This window comes from Oncorhynchus gorbuscha, linkage group LG06 (assembly GCF_021184085.1).
Source record: "Oncorhynchus gorbuscha isolate QuinsamMale2020 ecotype Even-year linkage group LG06, OgorEven_v1.0, whole genome shotgun sequence".
Classification (NCBI taxonomy): domain Eukaryota; kingdom Metazoa; phylum Chordata; class Actinopteri; order Salmoniformes; family Salmonidae; genus Oncorhynchus; species Oncorhynchus gorbuscha.
In genome coordinates this window covers 56,871,508-56,898,485 of record NC_060178.1, presented here as the reverse complement: position 1 = coordinate 56,898,485, position 26,978 = coordinate 56,871,508, and the positions used below count along the sequence as shown (strand labels likewise).

General features: G+C 44.0%; 1 protein-coding gene across 2 annotated transcripts in view; it reads left to right on the top strand.

The window, feature by feature from the left end:
* The window catches only part of LOC124038138 (E3 ubiquitin-protein ligase MARCHF5-like), a 63,041-nt gene that overhangs the window by 24,106 nt on the left and 11,957 nt on the right, over positions 1 to 26,978 (top strand). For both annotated transcript variants that reach the window (XM_046353639.1, XM_046353638.1), the window contains exon 2: positions 5,716 to 5,918. In XM_046353639.1, the coding sequence (XP_046209595.1) occupies positions 5,716 to 5,918 (203 nt within the window). The remainder of the gene's footprint in view (positions 1 to 5,715; positions 5,919 to 26,978) is intronic.

Below are 26,978 nucleotides of genomic sequence, written 5' to 3'. Positions count from 1 at the left end.
TTATGAGGCTTGTCTTACCTTGATTCAAAGTTGCCTATAGGCAAATCTGACAATGAACGGCAATTATTTTATAAAGACTAAATATGTTGTGCGTGAGTTTCAAGTTTGGGGAATCTTACAATTTATCGTACCATTTCTACCAATCTGCATGCCAGTTATGATTTTCATATGCACATTTTTGTGGAATAGTTCCATTTCAAGAATAACATTTTTGTTTATCAAAATCATTGTCACATGGTTGATCATAAAAATCTGAATTAAAATGGTCCAAATGTCAAACATGAAATGCATGAGCACCAGCCTCTGCCATATAGACACCTTGATATACCGGCGGCTAAAGAAATGAGCGCATGGAACTCATAGCCTATAGGCCAATGCAGCAGTAGGCCTATAACTTCTATTGTCAACTAACAGGCTGACTACACCGCTCACATCACAGAATACATTTAGAAATCTATATTATTAAATTATTCCACCCACACTGCTCGCGAATGCAAACGAGCGTCTGCATTGCCAAGGGCTAAAATAGAAGTCTGTTCTATTTGTGACACAGATCGCACTGCAAGTCCTGCCTCTCCCATCTCCTCACTGACTTTTAGAAGCATATGCCCACACGCCATCTCCTCATTGGTTATACGCACGTGGGTAACTGAAAGACGAACGAGGTCAATGGCGGAAATGCACCTAATTTATGAAAGTTGCCAATCGCAATATAAAGTCGAGAAGAAAAAGCCTAGAAGGAGGAGAGATGACTAGAAACTATTCGGTTGACCGTTGTACGTGTGGATTAATTGTCGGAGTAGAGGACCTTGTGCATTTCAGGTAAAATAACAACTCAATGTTTATATCCCAGGACAAGTTAACTAGCAACAGCAAGCTAGCTAAATAGGACAAATTAGCTAGCAAGTGCAAGCTAGCTAGCTAAATTGTCATAAATGTTTAATGCTTTTCAACCTGTCCCCAAATTAATGTAATTGGTTCAGAGTATTTTGGTCTTTTAACCTGCGTGTCGTGATGGTTTGGTGTGGGGGGGCAAAATAAATCTATGCACGATGGTGCGCAGTCGGGGTTCCGTGTAAGTCAAAATACATAAAGCCGACAAATAAAAACAGTTGGAAATATGATATGTTCTTTCAGTTGCATACATCTCTCTACTCAACCTGTCTGCCTTCCTTTCTAGATGTCTTGAGCTTCTCCTTTTATCAATTCCCTATTACATATGTTTACGAGGCCTACTGGTGGCATATGTAATGGGGAATTGATAAAAACATTTTTTATCAAAGGGCCAACAAGTCACACAATGAAACAATGAATGCGTGGGAGCCATTCTGGAGAGACTCGTCTATCTTCACCACACACCCCTCCCTTTTCTTGTTTCAACATTTTAAATTATACTCAATACACATGATATTCACACATATTTTAGATGCTTTTCACTGACATCTGCAACTAAATAATCAGCTAGGCCTATTGACACGCGCTCTTCCCAAATGGCTGGCAACCCGAATAGGCATAGGCCCACAGCTTGTGATTTGAAACAATCCACGGCAAAAAATACAAAATAAGCTAATGATCCTCGACTCCTTTGTGGCTAAGTCATGCTTTCTACTGTATAGACTGGAGTAATTAAATAATTTGGGAAATTTATTTCAATTTACTTCCCTAGACAGTCGGACGCGCCGCGGATGAAAGACTTCCTCATATGTAATTTCTCTCCTGTTCTATAAATTTTCATATACATTTTTTTGTTGTTGTCCAGAAGCCAAAGGCACAATCCTAGTCATATGGTTCCGGTAAATTTCTCAAATGGCTGGGGAATTTAAATCTTCCCGGTCACGTTGCCCGGCACCATGTTTTCGGAAACCTTGCTTTGGTCTGCATTATTCAGACCTAACTACACCACACACATTAATACATGCAGTAATGAAACACATCTCTCCTACGCAACTGATTTTAATGATGTAAAGGCAAGATGATGAGCTGTTTCTTGACTTATGCCGACAAGGTCAAGGTGTTTTGATATCTAATCTCTCCCCAGATGTTTCACTGAGACTGATGTTACTTTAAGTATTCCTCGTCTACGCTCATTGCTGCAAACCAAACCAATTATTCATGCGGTGAAGTGCATCGCCCATGCAGGAAGCATGATTAACTTGGGTTTATTCAGTGTAAAATGCTTGCAGGTCAAGTGTTTACCTGAATGGCTTCATTCAAAGGGAATAGAGGCTCAAGTTAGTATTTTTTGAGTCCCCTGGTAAGTGTAGGGTTGGACCATTACTCCCTATGCAAAGGGAGTGTCATGAGGAGGGTCTTTGTGTGGGAGGACAGAAGAGGAAGAAGGGAGGATGGGATAAATGAGTTTTAGAAGAGGCTCACAGGTTGATAAATGGCCTGTTATGGCCTAATACCTGGCTGGGCTGAGAGCAAGGAGTAATTCTATTCAATTATGGCTTGGCTCTGGATCAGAACACCACATCTGTCTCAATGTCATGGAGATTGAGGGAGATGATGATGCTCAGTCACCCTCTCTGCTCCGCTGATAAGAACACAATTGTTTAGAGTATTGCTCAACTAGAGTGGTTCCCAAACTTTATTTAGTCCTGTACCCCTTCAAACATTCAACCTCCAGCTGCATACCCCCTCTAGCACCAGGGTCAGTGCACTCTCAAATGTTGTTTTTCTGCTATCATTGTAAGCCTGCCACACACACACTATACGATACATTTATTAAACATAACAATGAGTGTGAGTTTTTGTCACAACCCGGCTCCTGGGAAGTTACAAAAAACTTTTATAGGACCAGGGCACAAATAATAATATAATAATCATTTTTCTCTTTTATTTAACCATCTTAAATATAAAACCTTATTTGTTCATCGAAAATTGTGAATAACTCACCACAGGTTCACGAGAAGGGTGTGCTTGAAAGGATGCACATAACTCTGCAATGTTGGGTTGTATTGGAGAGAGTCTCAGTCTTAAATCATTTTCCACACACAGTCTGTGCCTGTTTAGTTTTCTAGCTGGGCTAACAACAAATGTAGAATTACTGATGCTAGCATTGGATGTACTTGTTGAAGCAGAACAACTTGTGTCGTCGACAGGTGCAGGTGTAGTACTGCTGGTAGTAGCAGTACTACCAGTAGAGCTGGTATGTGTCTATAGATGCGGGCCTTACTTTTTTTAACCATTTATCAATTTTCGAGCAAACAGAATGAGCAGCAGCTACGTTTGGCTACATACGGACCGTTAGTGGAAATCCCGTGAGAGAGTAATGGTTAATGTGATTTGGATGTTAATTATTTGACTATTTGACATTGTTTTATTTTGCTGAATAGTAGATGGTTTCATTTTATTTTTGGCAGTGAAACTAGGCTACTCAGGCGAGGAAATAAACCTCACCTAAATGTATAGCCCTGTTGGAAAATATAAATGGACTCTTTGAAAATGTAGATTTTTTATATATATATGTATGTATTTATTTATAAAATGTGAATCACATTTTTATTTGGCGTACCCCAGTTTGTGAATACCTGATCTACTACATACTAAGGCAGAAGGCCTCTGGCATATATGTGGAATGTCTTACCAAGGAGCACACACTGTATCAAGCATGGAGATAAACTAGTAGGCTACAGAAGACAGACCATTGTTATCCATTCTCTATAACCATCAACCGGGCTTATCTCAGTGCTACTATTCATCATATTTATCCTTCCTGCATTGATCAAAATCATCATTATGGCCATTGTTTTCCGTTAGTATTTGCCAGTGGCATGTTTGAGAAGGACTTTCAGGTAGACTCTCTTGCCTGTGCATATGGTCCTAGACATTTTTTTTCTTCACCTTTTATTTAACCAGGTAGGCTAGTTGAGAACAAGTTCTCATTTACAACTGCGACCTGGCCAAGATAAAGCATAGCAGTGTGAACAGACAACACAGAGTTACACATGGAGTAAACAATAAACAAGTCAATAACACAGAAAAGAAAAGAGTCTATATACATTGTGTGCAAAAGGTATGAGGAGGTAGGCGAATAATTACAATTTAGCAGATTAACACTGGAGTGATAAATGATCAGATGGTCATGTGCAGGTAGAGATATGGGTGTGCAAAAGAGCAGAAGAGTAAATAAATAAAAACAGTATGGGGATGAGGTAGGTAAATTGGGTGGGCTATTTACCAATGGACTATGTACAGCTGCAGCGATCGGTTAGCTGCTCAGATAGCAGATGTTTAAAGTTGATGAGGGAGATAAAAGTCTCCAACTTCAGCGATTTTTGCAATTCGTTCCAGTCACAGGCAGCAGAGAACTGGAAGGAAAGGCGGCCAAGTGAGATACACCTGCTGGAGCGCGTGCTACGGGTGGGTGTTGCCATCGTGACCAGTGAACTGAGATAAGGCGGAGCTTTACCTAGCATGGACTTGTAGAAGACCTGGAGCCAGTGGGTCTGGCGACGAATATGTAGCGAGGGCCAGCCGACTAGAGCATACAGGTCGCAGTGGTATAAGGTGCTGTGTCCACATGGCAGGAAAATGTAGGCCCTATTGATTTAGTAGGCTGCCTACGCTTTGACGCTGCTGGCATACACCACTTTTCAGTTAATTTTCCTCACTGAGCAGATTCTTTGCGTTATTGATCTTGATTGAGTTGTGCACCGTCACTGTATCCCAGGACACATCTATTCAGTCAACTGTCAGAGGATTCTTTGATCACTACACAACACCGTTGTCGGTTCTAAGGGCTAGGCCTGACCTAAGAAAATGTCCTCCAACCACCTTTATCCAAAATGTAACCCCAAGTATAAAAGCCTGTGCCAAGCCTTTGGCCTCCAGTGTATTAGAGGTGACTGTTCTGCTGACTGCCCACTTTCGGAGTGCTGTTCCCCTGAGGCCACGGGTTGAGATTGCATTTCAAGCGTTCTTCTCTTGGCCCGGTGCTTTGGACAGCACACTCCCTCAGATGTAGGGTGATTTCAGTTTGATCCAGATCAGACTTCTTCAGCTGCAGTATGTGTAATAACACACACACACACACACACACACACACACACACACACACACACACACACACACACACACACACACACACACACACACACACACACACACACACACACACACACACACACACACACACACACACACACACACACACACACACTCCTATGACCTTCACAGAATGATTGTATGACTCAATAGTTTGGGATTTTGTAGGCTTTTACCTTATTTCTTTTTAAGCCTGCATTCCATGGTGAACGCACGGTCTCATGTAGTCTTGGGTACCTGTTTGTTCTGTCTTCCTGTTCCAGAGAAGCACTCTCTCTCTCCCTACCTGTCAATCAGTGCCCAGGGGGCAGGGCTTCAGTTGTGTTTCCTTGTACCAGAGGTGAGGGTGTTTATTGCCATGGAAGGCCTACATTTGAAGAACTGCCCTGGCTCTGGTCAAGTTTGCTTTGCCCTTAAACGTGCTGTTAATCAGCCAGTGTGTTCGGTAGCTCTGAGGTTTACAGAGTGGAAGGTCACATAATCTAAATGAATGCAAACCCTGCCCCTGACACACAACCATTTGTCAAATGCACTGAGAATAATTAATTTACTGGTATACAGACATTGATACAAAAACAGCCCCAGTGTGTGTGTGTGTGAGACCTCTGCCTGTGTGTGTTTTACGTGCCTGTGTAACAACCTCTCTCCTGTGTTTGTTTGTTTCAGGAGCTGCTGGGTATGCTTCGCCACGGATGAGGATGACCGCACGGCGGAGTGGGTGCGTCCGTGTCGCTGCCGAGGCTCCACCAAGTGGGTGCACCAGGCGTGTCTGCAGCGCTGGGTGGACGAGAAGCAGAGGGGCAACAGCACTGCCCGCGTGTCCTGTCCGCAGTGCAACGCCGAGTACCTCATCGTCTTCCCCAAGCTGGGTATGATATGACAGGACTGAGGTGGGGGCCTGGGGGATATGGGCCGGACTGGAGTTTCTTGGAGATAGTTAAAGTGATGGGAGTTTTCCTGGAATATTAGCTAGGAGGTAGTTAGCGCTACAGTGCTGGATGTTGTTCCTGAATGTATGATGTCACGCTGTTTCTAGGCTACATCATCGAATTGGTGTCACACTGTCCAAGCTAATGTCTTCCCTGATTTTCACCTGTATGCTTATCACACATCAGGAGTAAGGAGTAGAGAGATTAACATGCATGAACTGCTTATGTGATGTGTTATGATTTCAGTCAGTTATGATTCAGGCCCATGTCATTTGAGTGTTTTGTATTTCTGTTCCAGCTTACCTTCTATATTGAGACAGCTTTGCTGCGTGTGTCAGCACAGTCACGTAATAACAGCTGAATCATGGCCGAATCTGAAGTACAGTAGTCTTTCACTTTACTTAATAACGGATGCAGCACAGGGGCAGTGAGTCAGTGCTGTGAATTAGGAGGGGTACCTGAGAGCTCTAAAAAGCACTCAGCCTGTCTCAACTCACTGCATGTTTATTTACTCCCAAAGCCAGGGTAGGTTATGTGTGGCGAGTCTGGTAAATATACAGTTTGAGGGAGAAGTTACATGAGGAATAGGAGCGGGCAGGACACCCGCCAGATGCTCATTACCAGACCTGGGTTCAAATGGTATGAGACATATTTCTAATAGTTTGCTTTAGCCTGCCTGGTGTGCCAAATGTGTGGGCTTTGGACTTGTTACTATTGTGTTAATTCTATTGGTTCCATTGCACCAGGCAAAGCTCAGTCAAGCCCAGGAAAATCATTTCAAATGCATTTCAAATCATATTTGAACCCAGGTCTGCTATCGGCTCATTACCGGCCAGTTTCAGCCTCACTGGCAATTTGGAGAGGGGGTGAAGAGAGGAGCGGTTCCCACTAATTAACCTCAGCACGTCAGATTGACAAGGCACTGATTATTCCCAAACACTGGCACTTAGTCATCAAGTTAACACGGCCAACCCTCTCCAAAAAGTGTTGCGTTGCAACTGTCACTTTCCTTAAGTGGTTGTTCCTCACCTCAGCATTCGTTCGTTCAGCGATGACAGAACTTTCAGCTCCCGTCAGTCACCGTGAGGGAGGAAACTTTTATGTAAGCAGAAACCCTGGAAACTGCTTTGGGGAATAACATTTGTTGTATATTTTCTAGCATATGGGGAAGCTATTAAATCACTCTGCCTAGACGTCTAATTAGTATGTAGTTGGCACTTTGAGCTACTGCGGCTACCAGAACAAGTGGGTCATTAACTATTAAATGTTGACTAAATAGTGACCACATTGAGACTAGGTGCAAACTGAGAAGTAAGGCCTGGACATAATACAATGTATGCGGGCGGGTGGGCAAGCTCTGCTGGTAAGCAGGGCCACGTTGTATTTTTAGATGCAGGCCTGGCAGTGCTGTCAGTCACCTCTGTGTGACTATAAGCAGCAGGCTCAGCTAAACCAGCTGGACTGGAGCATGGAGACGAGGGCACTTCATTCTACCTCGTCTCTGGAGCATTCAGGTAATTGGGAACACTGGGATACAAGTCCGAGTCGTATATGGCAAGTACGGTATACCACTAGTGATGTCGTTGATAAAGTCATGGCACATGACAAACAGGGTGGGAAATGAACATTTTGGTCCACCAGCCACTGTGGCAGGTAGATAATAAAAATAAAGATCAGGGTCCGTTGTTTTTGGCCGGCGTCTTCACCAGATGAGCCACCCATGAAATGTGGCCTCAATGTTTATTATCATGTTCATCAGTTCCCCTACACACACATCCTCCACAAGTTTGTTTGTGTTCCTTTTTCTTTTGAGTACTCTGGTGGTTTGGTCTGGCAGTAACAAAGTGATAGATGAGATCATGAGGCAGTGTTTTATTTGGACGGGTCCTCCTAAATGTGCCCTAATAAATTGAAAGCTAACGTCCCTTGGCGAATCGTGTAGTAGGCTTAGTCCTCGATCACTCATTATTTGAGTCGTGGACACCAGCACACAGGGGCTTATGTTACCTTTGATTTAACAGTGAATGAAAAACCTCCGAAAGCCTTCTGAGACTTTTCCGACACACAGAGAGAGTGGGAGCTGATGCGTGGGAAGTCCTGTGTACCCATACTAATGAGAACTTCCTGCAGGAGGCACACAGATGGGCATTCTTATTTACGCTATCTCCTAAGGCCCAAACTAATCTACTGGTCGTCACCCAGGTGTTAGGAGGAGAGAGGGATGAGGGAGGGGAAGAGACATCCTCTGGTGTCTGGAGAAACAGACTGATGTAGACATCCACAGGGTAAAAGATGAGGTAAGGGAGGGATGGTTGGGAGATGGGTAAGGTAGAGGGATGGAGAGAAAAGGCTCTGTGATGTGGCAGACATTGAAGTGCACTAGTCTCTGCTCCTCTGAGCAAGCTTTCTTTGCCTCCCCCTATGTACAGACAGAGGTGTATAGTGATTGCGAGGGATGAAGGGAGGGAGAGAGGAAATTAGGCCACGGCATGACGAGAGCAGCTCATCAACCAGCGGCAGAGAGGAGACCGGGGCTGCCTGCCACTGCTGCTGATATATCAAACCCAGGCCCCAAAAATAGCTGACTGCTCGGACAGCACCAGAGCACCAGACAAATCAGCAGCACACTGATGCTGCCAGCCTTCCAACTGGATCAGCAATCTTCCCGGTGACTCCCCGTTCTCCTCTAATACCCTGCCTGCTTTGGGGACTAGAAACGTACTGAACTGACGCTTCCCTATGACATTTATCTAATTTCACCGCACCATCATTATACTTCTGCAGCCAAATTATAACGTCCTTAGATTCCAGAGGTTGTGATGTGTCACGCTGTGTCTGACGTGTGATTTTTCTAGCTGAACGCAACACATTATTCCGCTCAGGCAGCCAGGCAGACTGAACGACCAAAGGATAGTGCGGTGGTAGTATTGCATCAGTGGGTCTCTCAGGGGTTGTCAGTAGTGTTTTAAAGGGTGACTGCACTTTCATCAAGAGCTCATGCTAGCAGCCATGACTGAAGGCAAATTAGATTTGTCTTGGGCGTGGTTTGATGTAGGTGTTTCTTGAATGTGTCAGCCATTCAATCACAACAAACAAGTGCTTATAGAAAACTTCCGGCGCCGACTGAGATGGCCGCCTCGCTTCGCGTTCCTAGGAAACTATGCAGTTTTTTGTTTTTTTACGTGTTATTTCTTACATTAGTACCCCAGGTCATCTTAGGTTTCATTACATACAGTCGAGAAGAACTACTGAATATAAGATCAGCGTCAACTCACCATCAGTACGACCAAGAATATGTTTTCCGCGACGCGGATCCTGTGTTCTGCCTTACAAACAGGACAACGGAATGGATCGCATGCAGCGACCCAAGGAAACGACTCCGAAAAAGAGGGAAACGCGGCGGTGTTCTGGTCAGACTCCGGAAAAGGGCACATCGCGCACCACTTCCCAGTATTCTTCTTGCCAATGTCCAGTCTCTCGACAACAAGGTTGATGAAATCCGAGCAAGGGTGGCATTCCAGAGGGACATCAGAGACTGCAACGTTCTCTGCTTTACGGAGACATGGCTTACTGGGAAAACGCTATCCAGGGCGGTGCAGCCAACGGGTTTCTCCACGCATCGCGCCGACAGAAACAAACATCTCTCTGGTAAGAAGAGTGGAGGGGGCGTATGCCTCATGACTAACGGGACATGGTGTGATGAAGAAAACATACAGGAACTCAAATCCTTCTGTTCACCTGATTTAGAATTCCTCACAATCAAATGTAGACCGCATTATCTTCCAAGAGAATTCTCTTCGATTATAATCACAGCCGTATATATCCCCCCCAAGCAGACACATCGATGGCTCTGAACGAACTTTATTTAACTCTTTGCAAACTGGAAAACATTTATCCGGAGGCTGCATTCATTGTAGCTGGGGATTTTAACAAAGCCAATCTGAAAACAAGACTCCCTAAATTTTATCAGCATATCGATTGCGCAACCAGGGGTGGTAAAACCTTGGATCATTGTTACTCTAACTTCCGCGACGCATATAAGGCCCTGCCCCGCCCCCTTTCGGAAAAGCTGACCACGACTCCATTTTGCTGATCCCTGCCTACAGACAGAAATTAAAACAAGAGGCTCCCACGCTGAGGTCTGTCCAACGCTGGTCAAACCAAGCTGACTCTACACTCCAAGACTGCTTCCATCACGTGGACTGGGACATGTTTCGTATTGCGTCAGATGGGAATATTGACGAATACGCTGATTCGGTGTGCGAGTTCATTAGAACGTGCGTCGAAGATGTCGTTCCCATAGCAACGATAAAAACATTCCCTAACCAGAAACCGTGGATTGATGGCAGCATTCGCGTGAAACTGAAAGCGCGAACCACTGCTTTTAATCAGGGCAAGGTGTCTGGCAACATGACTGAATACAAACAGTGCAGCTATTCCCTCCGTAAGGCTATCAAACAAGCTAAGCGTCAGTACAGAGACAAAGTGGAATCTCAATTCAATGGCTCAGACACAAGAGGCATGTGGCAGGGTCTACAGTCAATCACGGACTACAAGATGAAATCCAGCCCAGTCACGGACCAGGATGTCTTGCTCCCAGGCAGACTAAATAACTTTTTTGCCCGCTTTGAGGACAATACAGTGCCACTGACACGGCCTGCAACGGAAACATGCAGTCTCTCCTTCACTGCAGCCGAGGTGAGTAAGACATTTAAACGTGTTAACCCTCGCAAGGCTGCAGGCCCAGACGGCATCCCCAGCCGCGCCCTCCGAGCATGCGCAGACCAGCTGGCCGGTGTGTTTACGGACATATTCAATCAATCCCTATACCAGTCTGCTGTTCCCACATGCTTCAAGAGGGCCACCATTGTTCCTGTTCCCAAGAAAGCTAAGGTAACTGAGCTAAACGACTACCGCCCCGTAGCACTCACTTCCGTCATCATGAAGTGCTTTGAGAGACTAGTCAAGGACCATATCACCTCCACCCTACCTGACACCCTAGACCCACTCCAATTTGCTTTACCGCCCAAATAGGTCCACAGACGATGCAATCTCAACCACACTGCACACTGCCCTAACCCACCTGGACAAGAGGAATACCTATGTGAGAATGCTGTTCATCGACTACAGCTCGGCATTCAACACCATAGTACCCTCCAAGCTCGTCATCAAGCTCGAGACCCTGGGTCTCGACCCCGCCCTGTGCAACTGGGTACTGGACTTCCTGACGGGCCGCCCCAGGTGGTGAGGGTAGGCAACAACATCTCCTCCCCGCTGATCCTCAACACGGGGGCCCCACAAGGGTGCGTTCTGAGCCCTCTCCTGTACTCCCTGTTCACCCACGACTGCGTGGCCACGCACGCCTCCAACTCAATCATCAAGTTTGCGGACGACACAACAGTGGTAGGCTTGATTACCAACAACGACGAGACGGCCTACAGGGAGGAGGTGAGGGCCCTTGGAGTGTGGTGTCAGGAAAATAACCTCACACTCAACGTCAACAAAACTAAGGAGATGATTGTGGACTTCAGGAAACAGCAGAGGGAACACCCCCTATCCACATCGATGGAACAGTAGTGGAGAGGGTAGCTAGTTTTAAGTTCCTCGGCATACACATCACAGACAAACTGAATTGGTCCACTCACACTGACAGCGTCGTGAAGAAGGCGCAGCAGCGCCTATTCAACCTCAGGAGGCTGAAAAAATTCGGCTTGTCACCAAAAGCACTCACAAACTTCTACAGATGCACAATCGAGAGCATCCTGGCGGGCTGTATCACCGCCTGGTACAGCAACTGCTCCGCCCTCAACCGTAAGGCTCTCCAGAGGGTAGTGAGGACTGCACAACGCATCACCGGGGGCAAACTACCTGCCCTCCAGGACACCTACACCACCCGTTGTTACAGGAAGGCCATAAAGATCATCAAGGACATCAACCACCCGAACCACTGCCTGTTCACCCCGCTATCATCCAGAAGGCGAGGTCAGTACAGGTGCATCAAAGCTGGGACCGAGAGACTGAAAAACAGCTTCTATCTCAAGGCCATCAGACTGTTAAATAGCCACCACTAACATTGAGTGGCTGCTGCCAACACACTGTCATTGACACTGACCCAACTCCAGCCATTTTAATAATGGGAATTGATGGAAATGATGTAAATATATATATATATATATATATATATCACTAGCCACTTTAAACAATGCTACCTTATATAATGTTACTTACCCTACATTATTCATCTCATATGCATATGTATATACTGTACTCTACAACATCGACTGCATCCTTATGTAACACATGTATCACTAGCCACTTTAACTATGCCACTTTGTTTACTTTGTCTACACACTTATCTCATATGTATATACTGTACTCGATACCATCTACTGTATGCTGCTCTGTACCATCACTCATTCATATATCCTTATGTACATGTTCCTTATCCCCTTACACTGTGTATAAGACAGTAGTTTTTTTTTGGAATTGTTAGTTAGATTACTTGTTGGTTATCACTGCATTGTCGGAACTAGAAGCACAAGCATTTCGCTACACTCGCATTAACATCTGCTAACCATGTGTATGTGACAAATAAAATTTGATTTGATTTGATTTCCTAGGAGCCAGTTGGTTTGGCGACAAATATGAAGCGAGGGCCAGCCAACGAGAGCATACAGGTCGCAGTGGTGGGTAGTGTATGGGGCTTTGGTGACAAAACAGATAGACTACATCCAATTTGCTGAGTAGAGTGTTGGAGGCTATTTTGTAAATGACATCGCCAAAGTCCAGGATCGGTAGGGTAGTCAGTTTTATTAGGGTATGTTTTAGAGGTCGACCGATTAATTGGGGCCAATTTCAAGTTCTCATAACAATCAGAAATCGGTATATTTGGGCGCCGATTTGCCGATTTAAAAAAATATATATATATATATATTTTTTATACCTTTATTTAACTAGGCAAGTCAGGTAAGGTGGGTTAACTGCCTTGTTCAGGGGCAGAACGACAGATTTTCACCTTGTCAGCTCGGGGATATAATCTTGCAACCTTACAGTTAATGAGTCCAACGCAATAACGACCTGCCTCTCTCTCGTTGCACTCCACAAGAAGACTGTCTGTTACGCGAATGCAGTAAGCCAAGGTAAGTTGCTAGCTAGCATTAAACTTATCTTATAAAAAACAATCAATCATAATCACTAGTTAACTACACATGGTTGATGATATTACTAGATATTATCTAGTGTCCTGCGTTGCATATAATCTGACTGAGCATACAAGCATCTGACTGAGCGGTGGTAGGCAGAAGCAGGTGCGTAAACATGAATTCAAACAGCACTTTCGTGCGTTTTGCCAGCAGCTCTTCGTTGTGCGTCAAGCATTGCGCTGTTTATGACTTCAAGCCTATCAACTCCCGAGATGAGGCTGGTGTAACCGAAGTAAAATGGCTAGCTAGTTAGCGTGCGCTAACTAGAGGGACGGAAGCTGTACTGTTACACTGGCAATACTAAAGTGCCTATAAGAACATCCAATAGTCAAAGGTTAATGAAATACAAAGTTGATTTGTCAGAGGACAAACCATTCACAGAGAAACTGATATCTTTCCGACAGATAAGCTCTAAACCAGGCCAGAACTGGTCCGTGTAGACCAATTTGAGTTTCCAATCTCTCCAAAAGAATGTGGTGATCGATGGTATCAAACGCAGCACAGATCTAGGAGCACGAGGACAGATGCAGAGCCTCGGTCTGACGCCATTAAAAGGTAATTTACCACCTTTACAAGTGCAGTCTCAGTGCTATGATTGAGTCTAAAACCAGACCGAAGCATTTTGTATACATGGTTTTGTCTTCAGGAAAGGCAGTGAGTTGCTTCACAACAGAGTTTTCTAAACATTTTAAAAGGAATGGGAGATTCGATATAGGCTGATAGTTTTAAAAATATTTTCTGGGTCAAGGTTTGGCTTTTTCAAGATGCTTTATTACTGCCACTTTTAGTGAGTTTGGTACACATCCGGTGGATACAGAGCCGTGTATTAATTTTGAGATAGGAGGGCCAAGCACAGGTAGCAGCTCTTTCAGCAGTTTAGTTGGAATCGGGTCCAGTATGCAGCTTGAAGGTTTTAGAGTCCATGATTATTTTCATCATTGTGTCAAGAGATATAGTACTTGAGTGTCTCTCTTGATCCTATGTTCTGGCAGAGTTGTGCAGACTCAGGACAACTGAGCTTTTGAGGAATACGCAGATTTTAAGAGGATTCCGTAATTTGCTTTCTAATGATCATGATCTTTTCCTCAAAGAAGTTCATGAATTTATTACTGCTGAAGTGAAAGCCATCCTCTCTTGGGGAATGCTGCTTTTTAGTTAGCTTTGTGACAGTATCAAAAAGAAATGTCGGATTGTTCTTATTTTCCTCAATTAAGTTGGAAAAATAGGATGATCGAGCAGCAGTGAGGGCTCTTCGATACTGCACGGTACTGTCTTTCCAAGCTAGTTGGAAGGCTTACAGTTTGGTGTGGCGCCATTTCCGTTCCAATTTTCTGGAAGCTTGCTTCAGAGCTCGGGTATTTTCTATATACCAGGGAGCTAGTTTCTTATGACAAATGTTTTTAGGGGTGCAACTGCATCTAGGGTATTGCGCAAGGTTAATTTGAGTTCCTCAGTTAGATGGTTAACCTCTCTGGGATATGTGGCTAGCGTCCCACCTGGCCAAAAGCCAGGGAAAATACAGAGCGCCAAATTCAAATAAATTACTATAAAAATCTAACTTTCATTAAATCACACATGCACGATAGCAAATTAAAGCTACACTTGTTGTGAATCCACCCAACATGTCAGATTTCAAAAAGGCTTTTCAGCGAAAGCAAACGATGCTATTATCTGAGGATAGCACCTCCGTAGACAAAGAGAGAAACCATATTTCAACCCTGCAGGCGAGACACAAAACACAGAAATAAAAATATAATTCATGCCTTACCTTTGACGAGCTTCTTTTGTTGGCACTCCAATATGTCCCATAAACATCACAAATGGTCCCTTTGTTCGATTAATTCCGTCGATATATATCCAAAATGTCCATTTATTTGGCGCTTTTGATCCAGACAAACACCGGTTCCAACTTGCTCAACGTGACTACAAAATATCTCAAAAGTTACCTGTAAACTTTGCCAAAACATTTCAAACTACTTTTGTGTAATACAACTTTAAGTATTTTCTATCGTAAATATTAGATAAAATTGAAGACTGGGTGATCTGTGTTCAATACAGGAAGAAAACCTATATCTAACAGTACACTTCAAGTGACCCTCGTTCAAGATGGCCGTACTTCTTCATTACACAAAGGAATAACCTCAACCAATTTCTAAAGACTGTTGACATCCAGTGGAAGCGATAGGAACTGCAATAAGGTCCTTTAGAAATCTGGATTTCCATTGAAAAGAGTGACCTCAACAACAAAAAAAATCTGAATGTTTGTCCTTGGGGTTTCGCCTGCTAAATAAGTTCTGTTATACTCACAGACATGATTCAAACAGTTTTAGAAACTTCAGAGTGATTTATATCTAATACTATGCATATCTTATCTTCTGGGGATGAGTAGCAGGCAGTTGAATTTGGGCATGCATTTCATCCAGAAGTGAAAATACTGCCCAGTCACCAAGAAATTAACTGATTTTTGTCCTCTGACGTCCTTGGGTAGGCAGAGGGATTCTGGAAGGGCGTCAAGGAATCTTTGTCTGAGAATTTATAGCACAACTTTTGATGCTCCTTGGTTGGGGTCTGAGCAGATTATTTGTTGTGATTGCAAATCTAATAAAATGGTGGTCCGATAGTCCAGGATTATGAGAAAAAACATTAAGATCCACAACATTTATTCCATGGGACAAAACTAGGTCCAGAGTATGACTGTGACAGTGAATAGGTCCAGAGACATGTTGGACAAAACCCACTGAGTCGATGATGGCTCCGAAAGCCTTTTGGAGTGGGTCTGTGGACTTTTCCATGTGAATATTAAAATCACCAAATATTAGAATATTATCTGCTATGACTACAAAGTCTGATAGGAATTCAGGGAACTCTGTGAGGAAGGCTGTATATGGCCCAGGGAGGCCTGTAAACAGTAGCTATGACAGAACCCTGCAGGCTATCTCTGCAGTAGATTGAAACTCCGCCCCCTTTGGCAGTTCTATCTTGTCGGAAAATGTTGAAGTTGGGGATGGACATTTGGAGTGGAGGTAAACCTAGGCATTGAGTGACAATGAGAGCGGTTGCGTCTCTGGAGGCACCATTTAAGCCAGGTGAGGTCTCCGCATGTGTGGAGGGTGCGACAAAAGAGCTATCTAAGGCATTTAGGGCGGGGCTGGGGGCTCCAAAGTGAAATAGTACAATAGTATAATAATAATAACTAACCTTAACAGCAGTAGACAAGGCATATTGACATTAGGGAGAGGCATGAGTAGCCGAGTGATCATAGGGTCCAATGAGCAGCAAAAGGTGAGTCGGGGCTGTTCGGTAGTCGCTACTACGGTAGGCGAGCTGGAGACAAGGCGTTCAGAAAGCTAGCAGGCCGTGGCCAGCAGATGGATCATTGGCGACGTCGCAACGGAAAAGCTTGTTGAAACCAACTCGGGCGATTACGTCGGCAGACCAGTCGTGATGGATCGGCGGGGCTCCGTATCGGCAAGAAAGGGTCCAGGCAAATTGGCAAATAGGTATTGTAGCCCAAGAATTAGCTGGTGGACCTCTTCGGCTAGCCAGGAGATGGTCCTAGCTCGAGGCTAGCTCATGGCTAACTGGTGCTTGCTTCGGGACGGAGACGTTAGCCAGGTGTAGCCACTCAGATTGCAGCTAGCTAGCTGTGATGATCCCGTGTAAAGGTCCAGAGCTTGCGGTAGGAATCTGGAGATGTGGTAGAGCAAAAGCAGTCCGATATGCTCTGGGTTGATATCGCGCTTTGCAGACTGGCAGGTATAGACCGAGTTAAGCCTGGCTGGTGTCCGAGTTAACGGTGAAGACCGCTAGCAGTGGCTAACTGACTTCTGGTGGGGGTTCCGGTTCTAAAGTATAAAAATAGCAGATCCGTACCACATTGGGTGAGGCGGGTTGCAGGAGAGTATATTCAGTCCGCGGATAGAAAGTGAGATTAAAATATATACTTAATATATTCAGAAAAAAAATAGGAAAACTATACACGGGACAAGACAAATCACATGTCCGACTGCTACGCCATTTTGGGATTAAGTGTGTTCTAGGGATTCATCTGTTTTTTTGGGCTTGATCACTGTGGCCTACAGACAGACACAAGACTAAATGGGGGGCCAGGGTAGCCTAGTGGTTAGTGTTGGACTAGTAACCAGAAGGTTGCAAGTTCAAACCCCGAGCTGACAAGGTACAAATCTGTCGTTTTGCCCCTGAACAGGCCGTCATTGAAAATAAGAATTTGTTCTTGACTGACTTGCCTAGTTAAATAAAGGTAAAATAAATAAATAAAAAAACAGATTCTGTGTCTAGATTTATATATCTGACTGGGCTACTAAGAAGTAAACTTAGGAAGAAGATTAAAGTTGTCTACTTTCCGACAGTTGGCAATGGCTTTAAGATGTTTAATTGTCTTTAATCAGCCCTGGAAACTGCACACAAACATGGAGGACAGCTTTAAATGTGTGTAATAAAGGCGGAGCTAGAGTATGGGCACTGGGTGGTGTTAATTAATTTGTACAATTATTTTATTTAACCTTTATTTAACTAGGCAAGTCAGTTAAGAACAAATTATTATTTACAATGCCGGCCTACCCCAGCCTAAACCTAATCCGGACGACGCTGGGCCAATTGTGGTCTGCCCTATGAGACTCCCAATCACAGCCGGTTGTGATACAGCCTGGAATCGAACCAGTGCCTTAGACCGCTGTGCCATTCGCGAGCCCTCCCGAGTGCTGACGGGCTGAACCCAGCTCATTTGTTAGCCTGACGGGCATTAGGCCTACTCATGTTCCTACTCTCAGGGCCGGGCCTCTGGTTGGTGCAGCATCACAATAGTGGATTTACACCGTGGTGTATGTGTTTGGATGTAGCTTACCACTCAGGTCATGTTTTTCCTCTGCTAGTTGTGAGCTGTAAGCTCTGTGATTTCTAGTAGGAGAGGAGAGTGCAGTTATCTGTAGCACTGGTATGCTAAGCTAGCTATTTTTACATCAGCAACTGATAATTTCGACCCATCCTATCATGCGGATTTGGCCGGTGGTGTAAAATGAATGATGGTGTGTCCTTGCTGGTCCTTCTGGGAGAGGTTAAACAAGTGGGTTGGAACAGTGTGCCAACCTGCCTGCCCGCCAATTAAGAAGTGGGATGCAGTTCTCTCTCTCTCCCATCTCCCCTCTTTTAATAATCTTAATTATGGAATCTGCTGCCAAGCGCTGAAATGAATTGCTCAGCTTTCCGTTTTGCCAATAGACATTAAGTGTGACCCAGTTCCCTCTAGCCGGGGTTGGCGTAATGTTTAGGCATGGAGAAAGCGCAAGGGATTCCGACGCAGTCATCAAAATATGGTCAGATTAATGTGCTCAAGCAGGATCAATCTGGTTAGTAAACATAGGTGCACTAACGCACAATCCTGGAAAGTGGCAGAACTGTCAGGAGGCAGGAAACCAATATATTCATAACTACTTTAGGAAATTAAAAGTTTTTGTTCCTCGTTTAGCCTTTGGTAGCTTTGAGGTGACAAACGTCACCCTTCCATTGTGTGTTCGGGTCTCTGTAGCCAGCTGAAAAGTCCACTGCAGTCCTATGACTGCCTTGCACGCTAAGTAGAGAGGGAGAAAGTCGCCATCTTAGACTGAAACACCAGTGTTCTTACATTTGAGACCTAATGTCATGTCTTTCTCCAAAAATAGCATTAGCACCATCACTACAGGCAATTCAGTGAAAATCATTGATGGAAATACCAGTCGATGGAAATACATTTGACTGTCGTGTGTGTATCGGTCTATAGGTTCATTTGCATAATTTAGTGGAAATAAAATTGGCGTGTGTGTATTTTCATTAGTCGTCGTATAGCCTATTTTATTTATCCAGCATAGCTATCACACCTGCACAGCATATAGAGCCTATTTTGAGCAGGATTTCTGCTGCAGCTCCTCAGCTCATTACTGCTGGAGTGAAACGTGCTTTAATAAGCCCAGTCACTGTGCAACAATTCTAAATGCAATTGTGTATTAAAGGGCGACTGCACTTCCTGTTTTTCGTAAATGCTCATTAAGAAATGTTTGCGGCCATGATTGAAGGAAAATTTGAGTTATCTTGGGGGTGTGGTTTGATGTGGGTGCGTCTTTGCCATGCAATCACAACAAACAAGTGCAGTAGTGAGTACAGGGAGGTCAGTTAAGATAGCTTTTGCTATGGAGAGAATGGATTTTCAAGTTGGACTTCTCCCTTCCTGTCTCGCCAGCAAGATGGTCAGCTAATTCAGTTCGGCTAAAGCCTGCGCTGACCTTGTGCTTATACAGCGGGCTATCCTATCTAGCTCTGTAAAATTGATGATGGCTAAAGCCAGGGTCTGGAATGTGTTTCATAGGACACTCGTTCTTCAACACCCTGCTACAACAGTAGCTTGCAACTTAGTTTCAACGTTTCATCACATCATGTAAATGCATGTTACCGTGGAAATGGTATCGACTGCGAGTTGAATGCCCGGTCATGAGTCGGCTCAGCTGTCCTTCAACACAATATTCTATTCTAACTGGCTAGTTATGTCTCGCGTCATCTCTCCTTATGTCCGTTGTTACATCTTTCCCTCGGGACAAATACCAGAACTACTAATATCGGCTAATGTACTTGTGGACATTGCAAAGAAATATAAATTAAGAAATATAAATATGAGTAGGAGAATTATCAGAGTCTGGAAAATAAATGAACTATATATACAAAAGTATGTGGACACCCCTTCAAATGAGTGGATTTGTCTATTTCAGCCACACCCATTGCTGACAGGTGTATAAAAATCGAGCACACAGCCATGCAATCACCATAGACAAAAATTGGCAGTAGAATGGTCTTACTGAAGAGCTCAGTGACTTTCAACGTGGCAGCGTCATAGGGTACCACCTTTCCAACAAGTCAGTTGGTCAAATTTCTACCGTGCTAGAGCTGCCCCGGTCAACTGTAAGTGCTGTTGTTGTTAAGTGGAAATGTCCCGGAGCAAAAACGGCTCAGCCGTGAAGTGGTAGGACACACAAACTCACAGAACGGGACCATTAGTGCTGAAGCGTGTAGCATGTAAAAATGGTCTGTCCTCAGTTGCAACACCAACTTCCAAACTGCCTCTGGAAGCAACACAATAATTTTGTTGGGAGCTTCATGAAATGAGTTTCCATGACCAAGCAGTCGCCCACAAGCCTAAGATCACCATGAACAATGGCAAGCGTCGGCTGGAGTGGTGTACAGCGCTCCAACATTGGACTCTGGTGTATGAGGAATAATGGTTTGGGGCTGTTTTTTATGGTTCGGGCTAGGTCCCTTTGTTCCAGTGAAGAGAGGTCTTAATGCTGCAGGACACAATGACATTCTATACGATTCTGTGCTTCCAACTTGTGGCAAAAGTTTGGGGAATGGCCTTTCCTTTTTCATCATTACAAAGCCCCCATACACAAAGCGAGGTCCATACAGAAATAGTTTGTCTAGATCGGTGTGGAAGAACTTGACTTGCCTAGACAGAGCCCTGACCTCAACCCCAACAAACACCTTTGGGATGAATTGGAAATCCAACTGCGAGCCAGGCCTCATCACCCAACATCAGGGCCCGACCTCGAATGCTCTTATGGCTGAATGGAAGTAAGTCCCCGCAGCAATGTTCCAACATCTAGTGGAAAGCCTTCCCAGAAGCCTTGACTAGAATACAGTATATACATATGACGTGGGTAAAACAGTATGTAAACATTATTAAAGGGACCAGTGTTCAATGACTATGTACATAGGGCAGCAGTCTAAGGTGCAGGGTTGAGTACCGGGTGGTAGCCAGCTAATAACAGTGACTAAAGTTCAGGGCAGGGCGCTGGGTGGAGGCCAGCTAGTGGTAACTATTTAACAGTCTGAAGGACTGAAAATAGAAGCTGTATTTTCAGTCTCTTGGTCCCAGCTTTGACGCACCTGGGCTGTCTCCGCCTTCTAGATGGTAGCCATTTGAACAGGCCATGACTCGGTTGGCTGAGGTTCTTGATGATCTTCTTGCAGTTGCTGTACCAAGCGGTGATACAGCCCGACAGGGTGCTCTCAATGGTGCATCTGTAGAAGTTTGTGAGGGTCTTGGGTGCCAAGCCACATTTCTTCAGCCTTCTGAGGTTGAAGAGGTGCTTTTGCACCTTTTTCAACAGACTGTTTATGTGGACAGACCATTTCAGGCTGTCAGTAATGTGAACGCAGAGGAACTTGAAGCTTTTCACCCTCTCCAACTGCGGCCCCATCAATTTGGGGGGGCACCTTGACATAGAAGGAGAGGTTAGATGCCTGACACCACTCCGCCATGGCCCTCACCACCTCCCTTACGGGTTATGGACAGGTGCAGTCAGGTAGCAGGAGGGGTGGAGTGCACTCAACCCATGTGTCCAACAGGCAGAGTTAAATAACTACAGGCAGATGTGAGATGCAGAGGATGGCACTCTTCTCATACCACTGTAGACAACTGTCCAATTCAAAGCTTCCTCCAAGCTTTGCATTGGTCAGTAGCCTACAGAGTAATATGAGAAGAGTGCAATTGCTGAACATGCAGTTGAAGTCGGAAGTTTGCATACACTTAGGTTGGAGTCATTAAAACTCACTTTTCAACCACTCCACAAATTTCATGTTAACAAACTATAGTTTTGGCAAGTTGGTTAGGTTACTTTAGGTTACTTTGTGAATGACACAAGTTATTTTTCCAACAATTGTTTACAGACAGATTATTTCTCTTGTAATTCACTGTATCACAATTCCAGTGGGTCAGAAGTTTACTTTACACTATGTTGACTGTGCCTTTAAACAGCACGGGAAAATTATGTAATGGCTTTAGAAGCTTCTGATAGGCTAATTGACATCATTTGAGTCAATTGGAGGTGTACCTGTGGATGCATTTCAAGGCCTGCCTTCAAACTCAGTGCCTCTTTGTTTGACATCATGGGAAAATCAAAATAAATCAGCCAAGACCTCAGAAAAAAAATTGTAGACCTCCACAAGTCTGGTTCATCCTTGGGAGCAATTTCCAAACGCCTGAAGGTACCACGTTCATCTGTACAAACAATAGTATGCAAGTATAAACACCATGGGAACACGCAGCCATCATACCACTCAGGAAGGAGACGCATTCTGTCTCCTAGAGATGAACGTACTTTGGTGCGAAAAGTGCAACTCAATCCCAGAACAACAGTAAAGGACCTTGTGAAGATGCTGGAGGAAACAGGTACAAAAGTATCAATATCCACAGTAAAACGAGTCCTATATCGACATAACCTGAAATGCTGCTCAGCAAGGAAGAAGCCACGGCTCCAAAACCACCATTAAAAAAGCCAGACTACGGTTTGCAACAGCACATGGGGACAAATATCGTACTTTTTGGAGAAATGTCCTCGGGTCTGATGAAACAAAAATGTAACTGTTTGGCCATAATGACCATCATTATGTTTGGAGGAAAAAGGGGATGCTTGCAAGCCGAAGAACCCCATCCCAACCGTGAAGCACGGGGTGGCAGCATCATGTTGTGGGGGTGTTTTGCTGCAGGAGGGACTGTGCACTTCACAAAATAGATGGCATCCTGAGGTAGGAAAATTATGTGGATATATTGATGCAACTTCTCAAGACATCAGTCAAGAAGTTAAAGCTTGGTTGCAAATGGGTCTTCCAAATGGACAATGACCCCAAGCATGCTTCCAAAGTTGTGGCAAAATGGCTTAAGGACAACAAAGTCAAGTATTGGAGTGGTCATCACAAAGCCCTGACCTCAATCCTATAGAGAATTTGTGGGTAGAACTGAAAATGCATGTGCGAGCAAGGAGGCCTACAAACCTGACTCAGTGGTCCTTCTGTAGCTCAGTTGGTAGAGCATGGCGCTTGTAACGCCAGGGTAGTGGGTTCAATCCCCGGGACCACCCATACGTAGAATGTATGCACACATGACTGTAAGTCGCTTTGGATAAAAGCGTCTGCTAAATGGCATATATTATTATATATATTATTACACCAGCTCTGTCAGGAGGAATCTGCCAAAATTCACCCAACTTTTTGTGGGGAGCTTGTGGAAGGCTACCCGAAACGTTTCACCCAAGTTAAACAATTTAAAGGCAGTATATGTAAACCTCTGACCCACTGGGAAGGCGATGAAAGAAATTAAAGCTGAAATAAATAATTCTCTCTACTATTATTCTGACATTTGACATTCTTAAAATAAAGTGGTGATCCTCACTGACCTAAAACAAGGAATTTTTTTACGAAGATTGAATGTCAGGAATTGTGAAAAACTGAGTTTAAATGTATTTGCCTAAGGTGTATGCAAACTTCTGACTTCAACTGTATGTGGCTATTCTAAACAAAGTGTAACAGTTCCATGTAGAATAAACCATACTTCACATAATACTGTAGAAGCTGTGTTCTGCTAATATAACAATGTAATATAACAAATACACCTTCCTGTATGGTGTCCTGTATAAGACAGGAGTTCCCTAAAATATTGTAGGAATACACTGGGTAACCCCCTCACTGATAGTACCATTCAATTAGATACATATAAAAAGTGATACATGTCTTGTTTAATTTTAATGCTAAGTGCAAGGTCTCTCCCAATTCGGACATCAGTGTCAACCTGTATTTCAGTCAGATTTCAAAGCATCTGTTCTGCCCATCTGTAGAAAATCGAGGAGGAGTTGATGCGTGACATAGGTATTGAAGGGGTGATATTACTAAATACTTGTCATGCGCTGTCTTATTGGTAATCACCCTTCTGAGGTGTTCGCCAACGCCTGCTGGGCATGGCGGCGTAGACCGGCTCCAGGCCCCCCTCGTCACAGATACTGGTCATGAAGGAGCCGGACTTCGGCTTCCTATATGTGACCCTGCTCCTATATTGCAGAGGGAGGGAGAAAGACTGTCACCATACAGTCATGGAAGCCAGCAGTAAATACACAGTTCAACATAGTCTATTAGAGATCCTGATTCACAAGGCACATGTGCCGGCATGACACTGGCTGGTTGGCATTACTCACTTTGACCCAGGAGTAGTTATTTGGTACAGTGGAAGGGGGCACCTCCTTACAATATAAAAGACATACGTATACACACAACACTGGTTACATTGTCAGTGGTGGTTAGGGTAATTCCAGGACAGGTGGTTTTTATTTTTGTACCTTTTTATTTAACTAGGCAAGTCAGTTAAGAACAAATTCTTATTTTCAATGATGGCCTAGGAACAGTGGGTTAACTGCCTGTTCAGGGGCAGAATGACAGATTTGTACCTTGTCAGCTCGGGGATTTGAACTTGCAACCTTTCAGTTACTAGTCCAACACTCTAGCCACTAGGCTACATTGCCGCCACAATCATTTGACCTGATCAAATGTGACCAACGGGTTTAATTATATATATTATTTTTTAGGCAAGTCAGTTAAGAACAAATTTTTATTTTCAATGACGGCCTAGGAACAGTGGGTTAACTGCCTGTTCATGGGCAGAACGACAGATTTGTCCTTGTCAGCTCAGGGTTTCGATCCAGCAACCTTTCGTTTACTGGCCCAACGCTCGAACCACTGGGCTACCTGCCGCCCCAAAATTGAAATTATTTGGCTGATTTTTGCTTGACGCTTTGCTGGGGTTTAATTCTGTCATACCAGAAAGTCTCTCGACTCCCTTCGTAGTAACAAGAGGAGTGGTCAATGTACTGAGTTGGTCTCTGTCTGAAATCCCAGATCTAGGGCAAAGGCACTGGAACATTGTTAATGGGGGCAGAGGGTGTTAACAGTGGACTGTAGTGCCACGATGACCAGTGCCACGTAATCAGCTCATTGGCCTAGTTGAGGATCACGAAAACATTCCACATTCAATGTCAAACTGATGCTGTTGCCTTGGCCGACCCAATATAGAAGAAAACAATCATTTTAAACCTCTACTTGAGGTTTTCAATTCATGAGATGACCCTGAATTAAGTTGCAATAGAAATGAACACAGCCAGCTCTGCTCAAAGAAAAATGACGCAGCATTAATGTTGTCCAAGAAAGCCTTCGAGGTATAGCCTAGGTTTTTTCTCAACCAAGAGCTCAGCTTTAGCCCCTGATAAGGACAATCCTTTACATCGCATCAGAGAACTGATGTCCCCTCTCTCCCTTTAGTGTTCTCCACTGGTCTCATGCTGCTGGTATTAATAGTATCTGGATGGGCCTGTGTGGGGAGAGGAGGTTGTCTCCCGTCCCCGTAAATATTGCATGGTTTCCCCTGAGTGCTCTGGAATGCGAGAGTGGAATGAGGAAGAAAAATAAGGGAAGATGGAGGTCATGGCTGTAACCTGTGTGTCTGACAAGGGGACATATGTGACGATATTTGTTCATTTGTATAGGTAGTTGTAGTTATTATTTAGTAGTTTTATGCTGTTAATCAAAGTTTTAGTCGTATTATTAATATTATTAGACAGTTGACATAGTTGTTACTAAGTATTGTTTTTCTGTTTTGTTTTTTAAACATTTGGATAAAATACAAGATATATAAATATGGGTTACTAGCCTATCTATAACAGAGGGTGGCTGCCTGATCTGGTCTTTGACACAGGTTTGTTATTAGGGTAGAGCGATTATTTATCTCTCTCTCGCGTTGTGAAGGTGTTCCACAGCCATAGTAAGATTGGTAGCGTTCATCTAAAAACTAGTTTTGGTCCTTCAGGACATATTGAGAATCCATTCCTCTCCTCTCTGCCTGAGCCTCTGTCGCTACACATTCCAGTGTCAATGTTTCCCAGTCAAACCCAATACCTCGCATGCTTTTGCTCTGAGTACAACAGGAATGCTAAAGGAAGCTCATTCTTTTCATCATTTCCTCATGGCTGAACTTCAGTCACCTTGCTCATTGTACTTTAAGAATGTCTCGGGAGGGTGTGTGTGTATTTGTTGATCTTTGTCTATTCTGTGTGCTTTTCTTTACTGCTGAAGTTACCTTCCTCGTTGAATATCTCACGAGTGTGTCTGTAGGCATATGTGTCTGCCATGTGTTTTCACTGTGTGTATGTTTTTCCTCATTGCACTTCAAGTAGGGCTACTTTCATTGTAGGTAAATTACACGGGGGTCAGATAGAGAAGGGTGGATGGTGTACACTGTACACTGAGCATTTTACCACCAGGACAGCAGCAACCATCTTATGACCCCTGCTGGAGAGCGAGACGTTCCCAAACTTCAGAGCAAATGAGCTATTTGTAGCATTCTAGCATTTAAAATAAGTGGGGGAAATGCTCAAATGAAATGAGTTGACACGAAAAGGTCTGTGATTGAAAATCAACATTAAAACAGGGTTTTCTGTAGCGGAACTGTTTTCTACGGTGTGCCCCTAATGCAGGGGTCTCCGACCTTTTTATAGCATGAGAAAAATGAAACGTTGCAAGCTACTCCGTTTTTATAGCATTCAAATAGGCACATTCTTCTCTTCACCTCTACCCTGCAACTTTTTCCCAGGTCCTTGGTATACAAGAGATGCGTTTTCTGTCAATATACCTGGTAAAAAACTAAGGGGGTCCCATTAAATTATATTTAGTGTTTTCCTGAATTCTGTTTTCTCCATTTTATTTTTCCTGATTTGGGATATTTTCCCCCAGTTTTTCCTCTCAATATTACAATTATTCAGAGAGAAACAACAAAAATGGATGTTCTGAATCCATGGCAACGCTTTAGTCACATCAGAAGACCACTTTTGGTTGAAACACAAAGTGTAATTACCCTTTTTCAATTACACATCTAGCAAGAGAGGAATGTGTCGGTCTAGTGACTTTTCTGCTGTTACTTCTGCAGCACACGTCATGG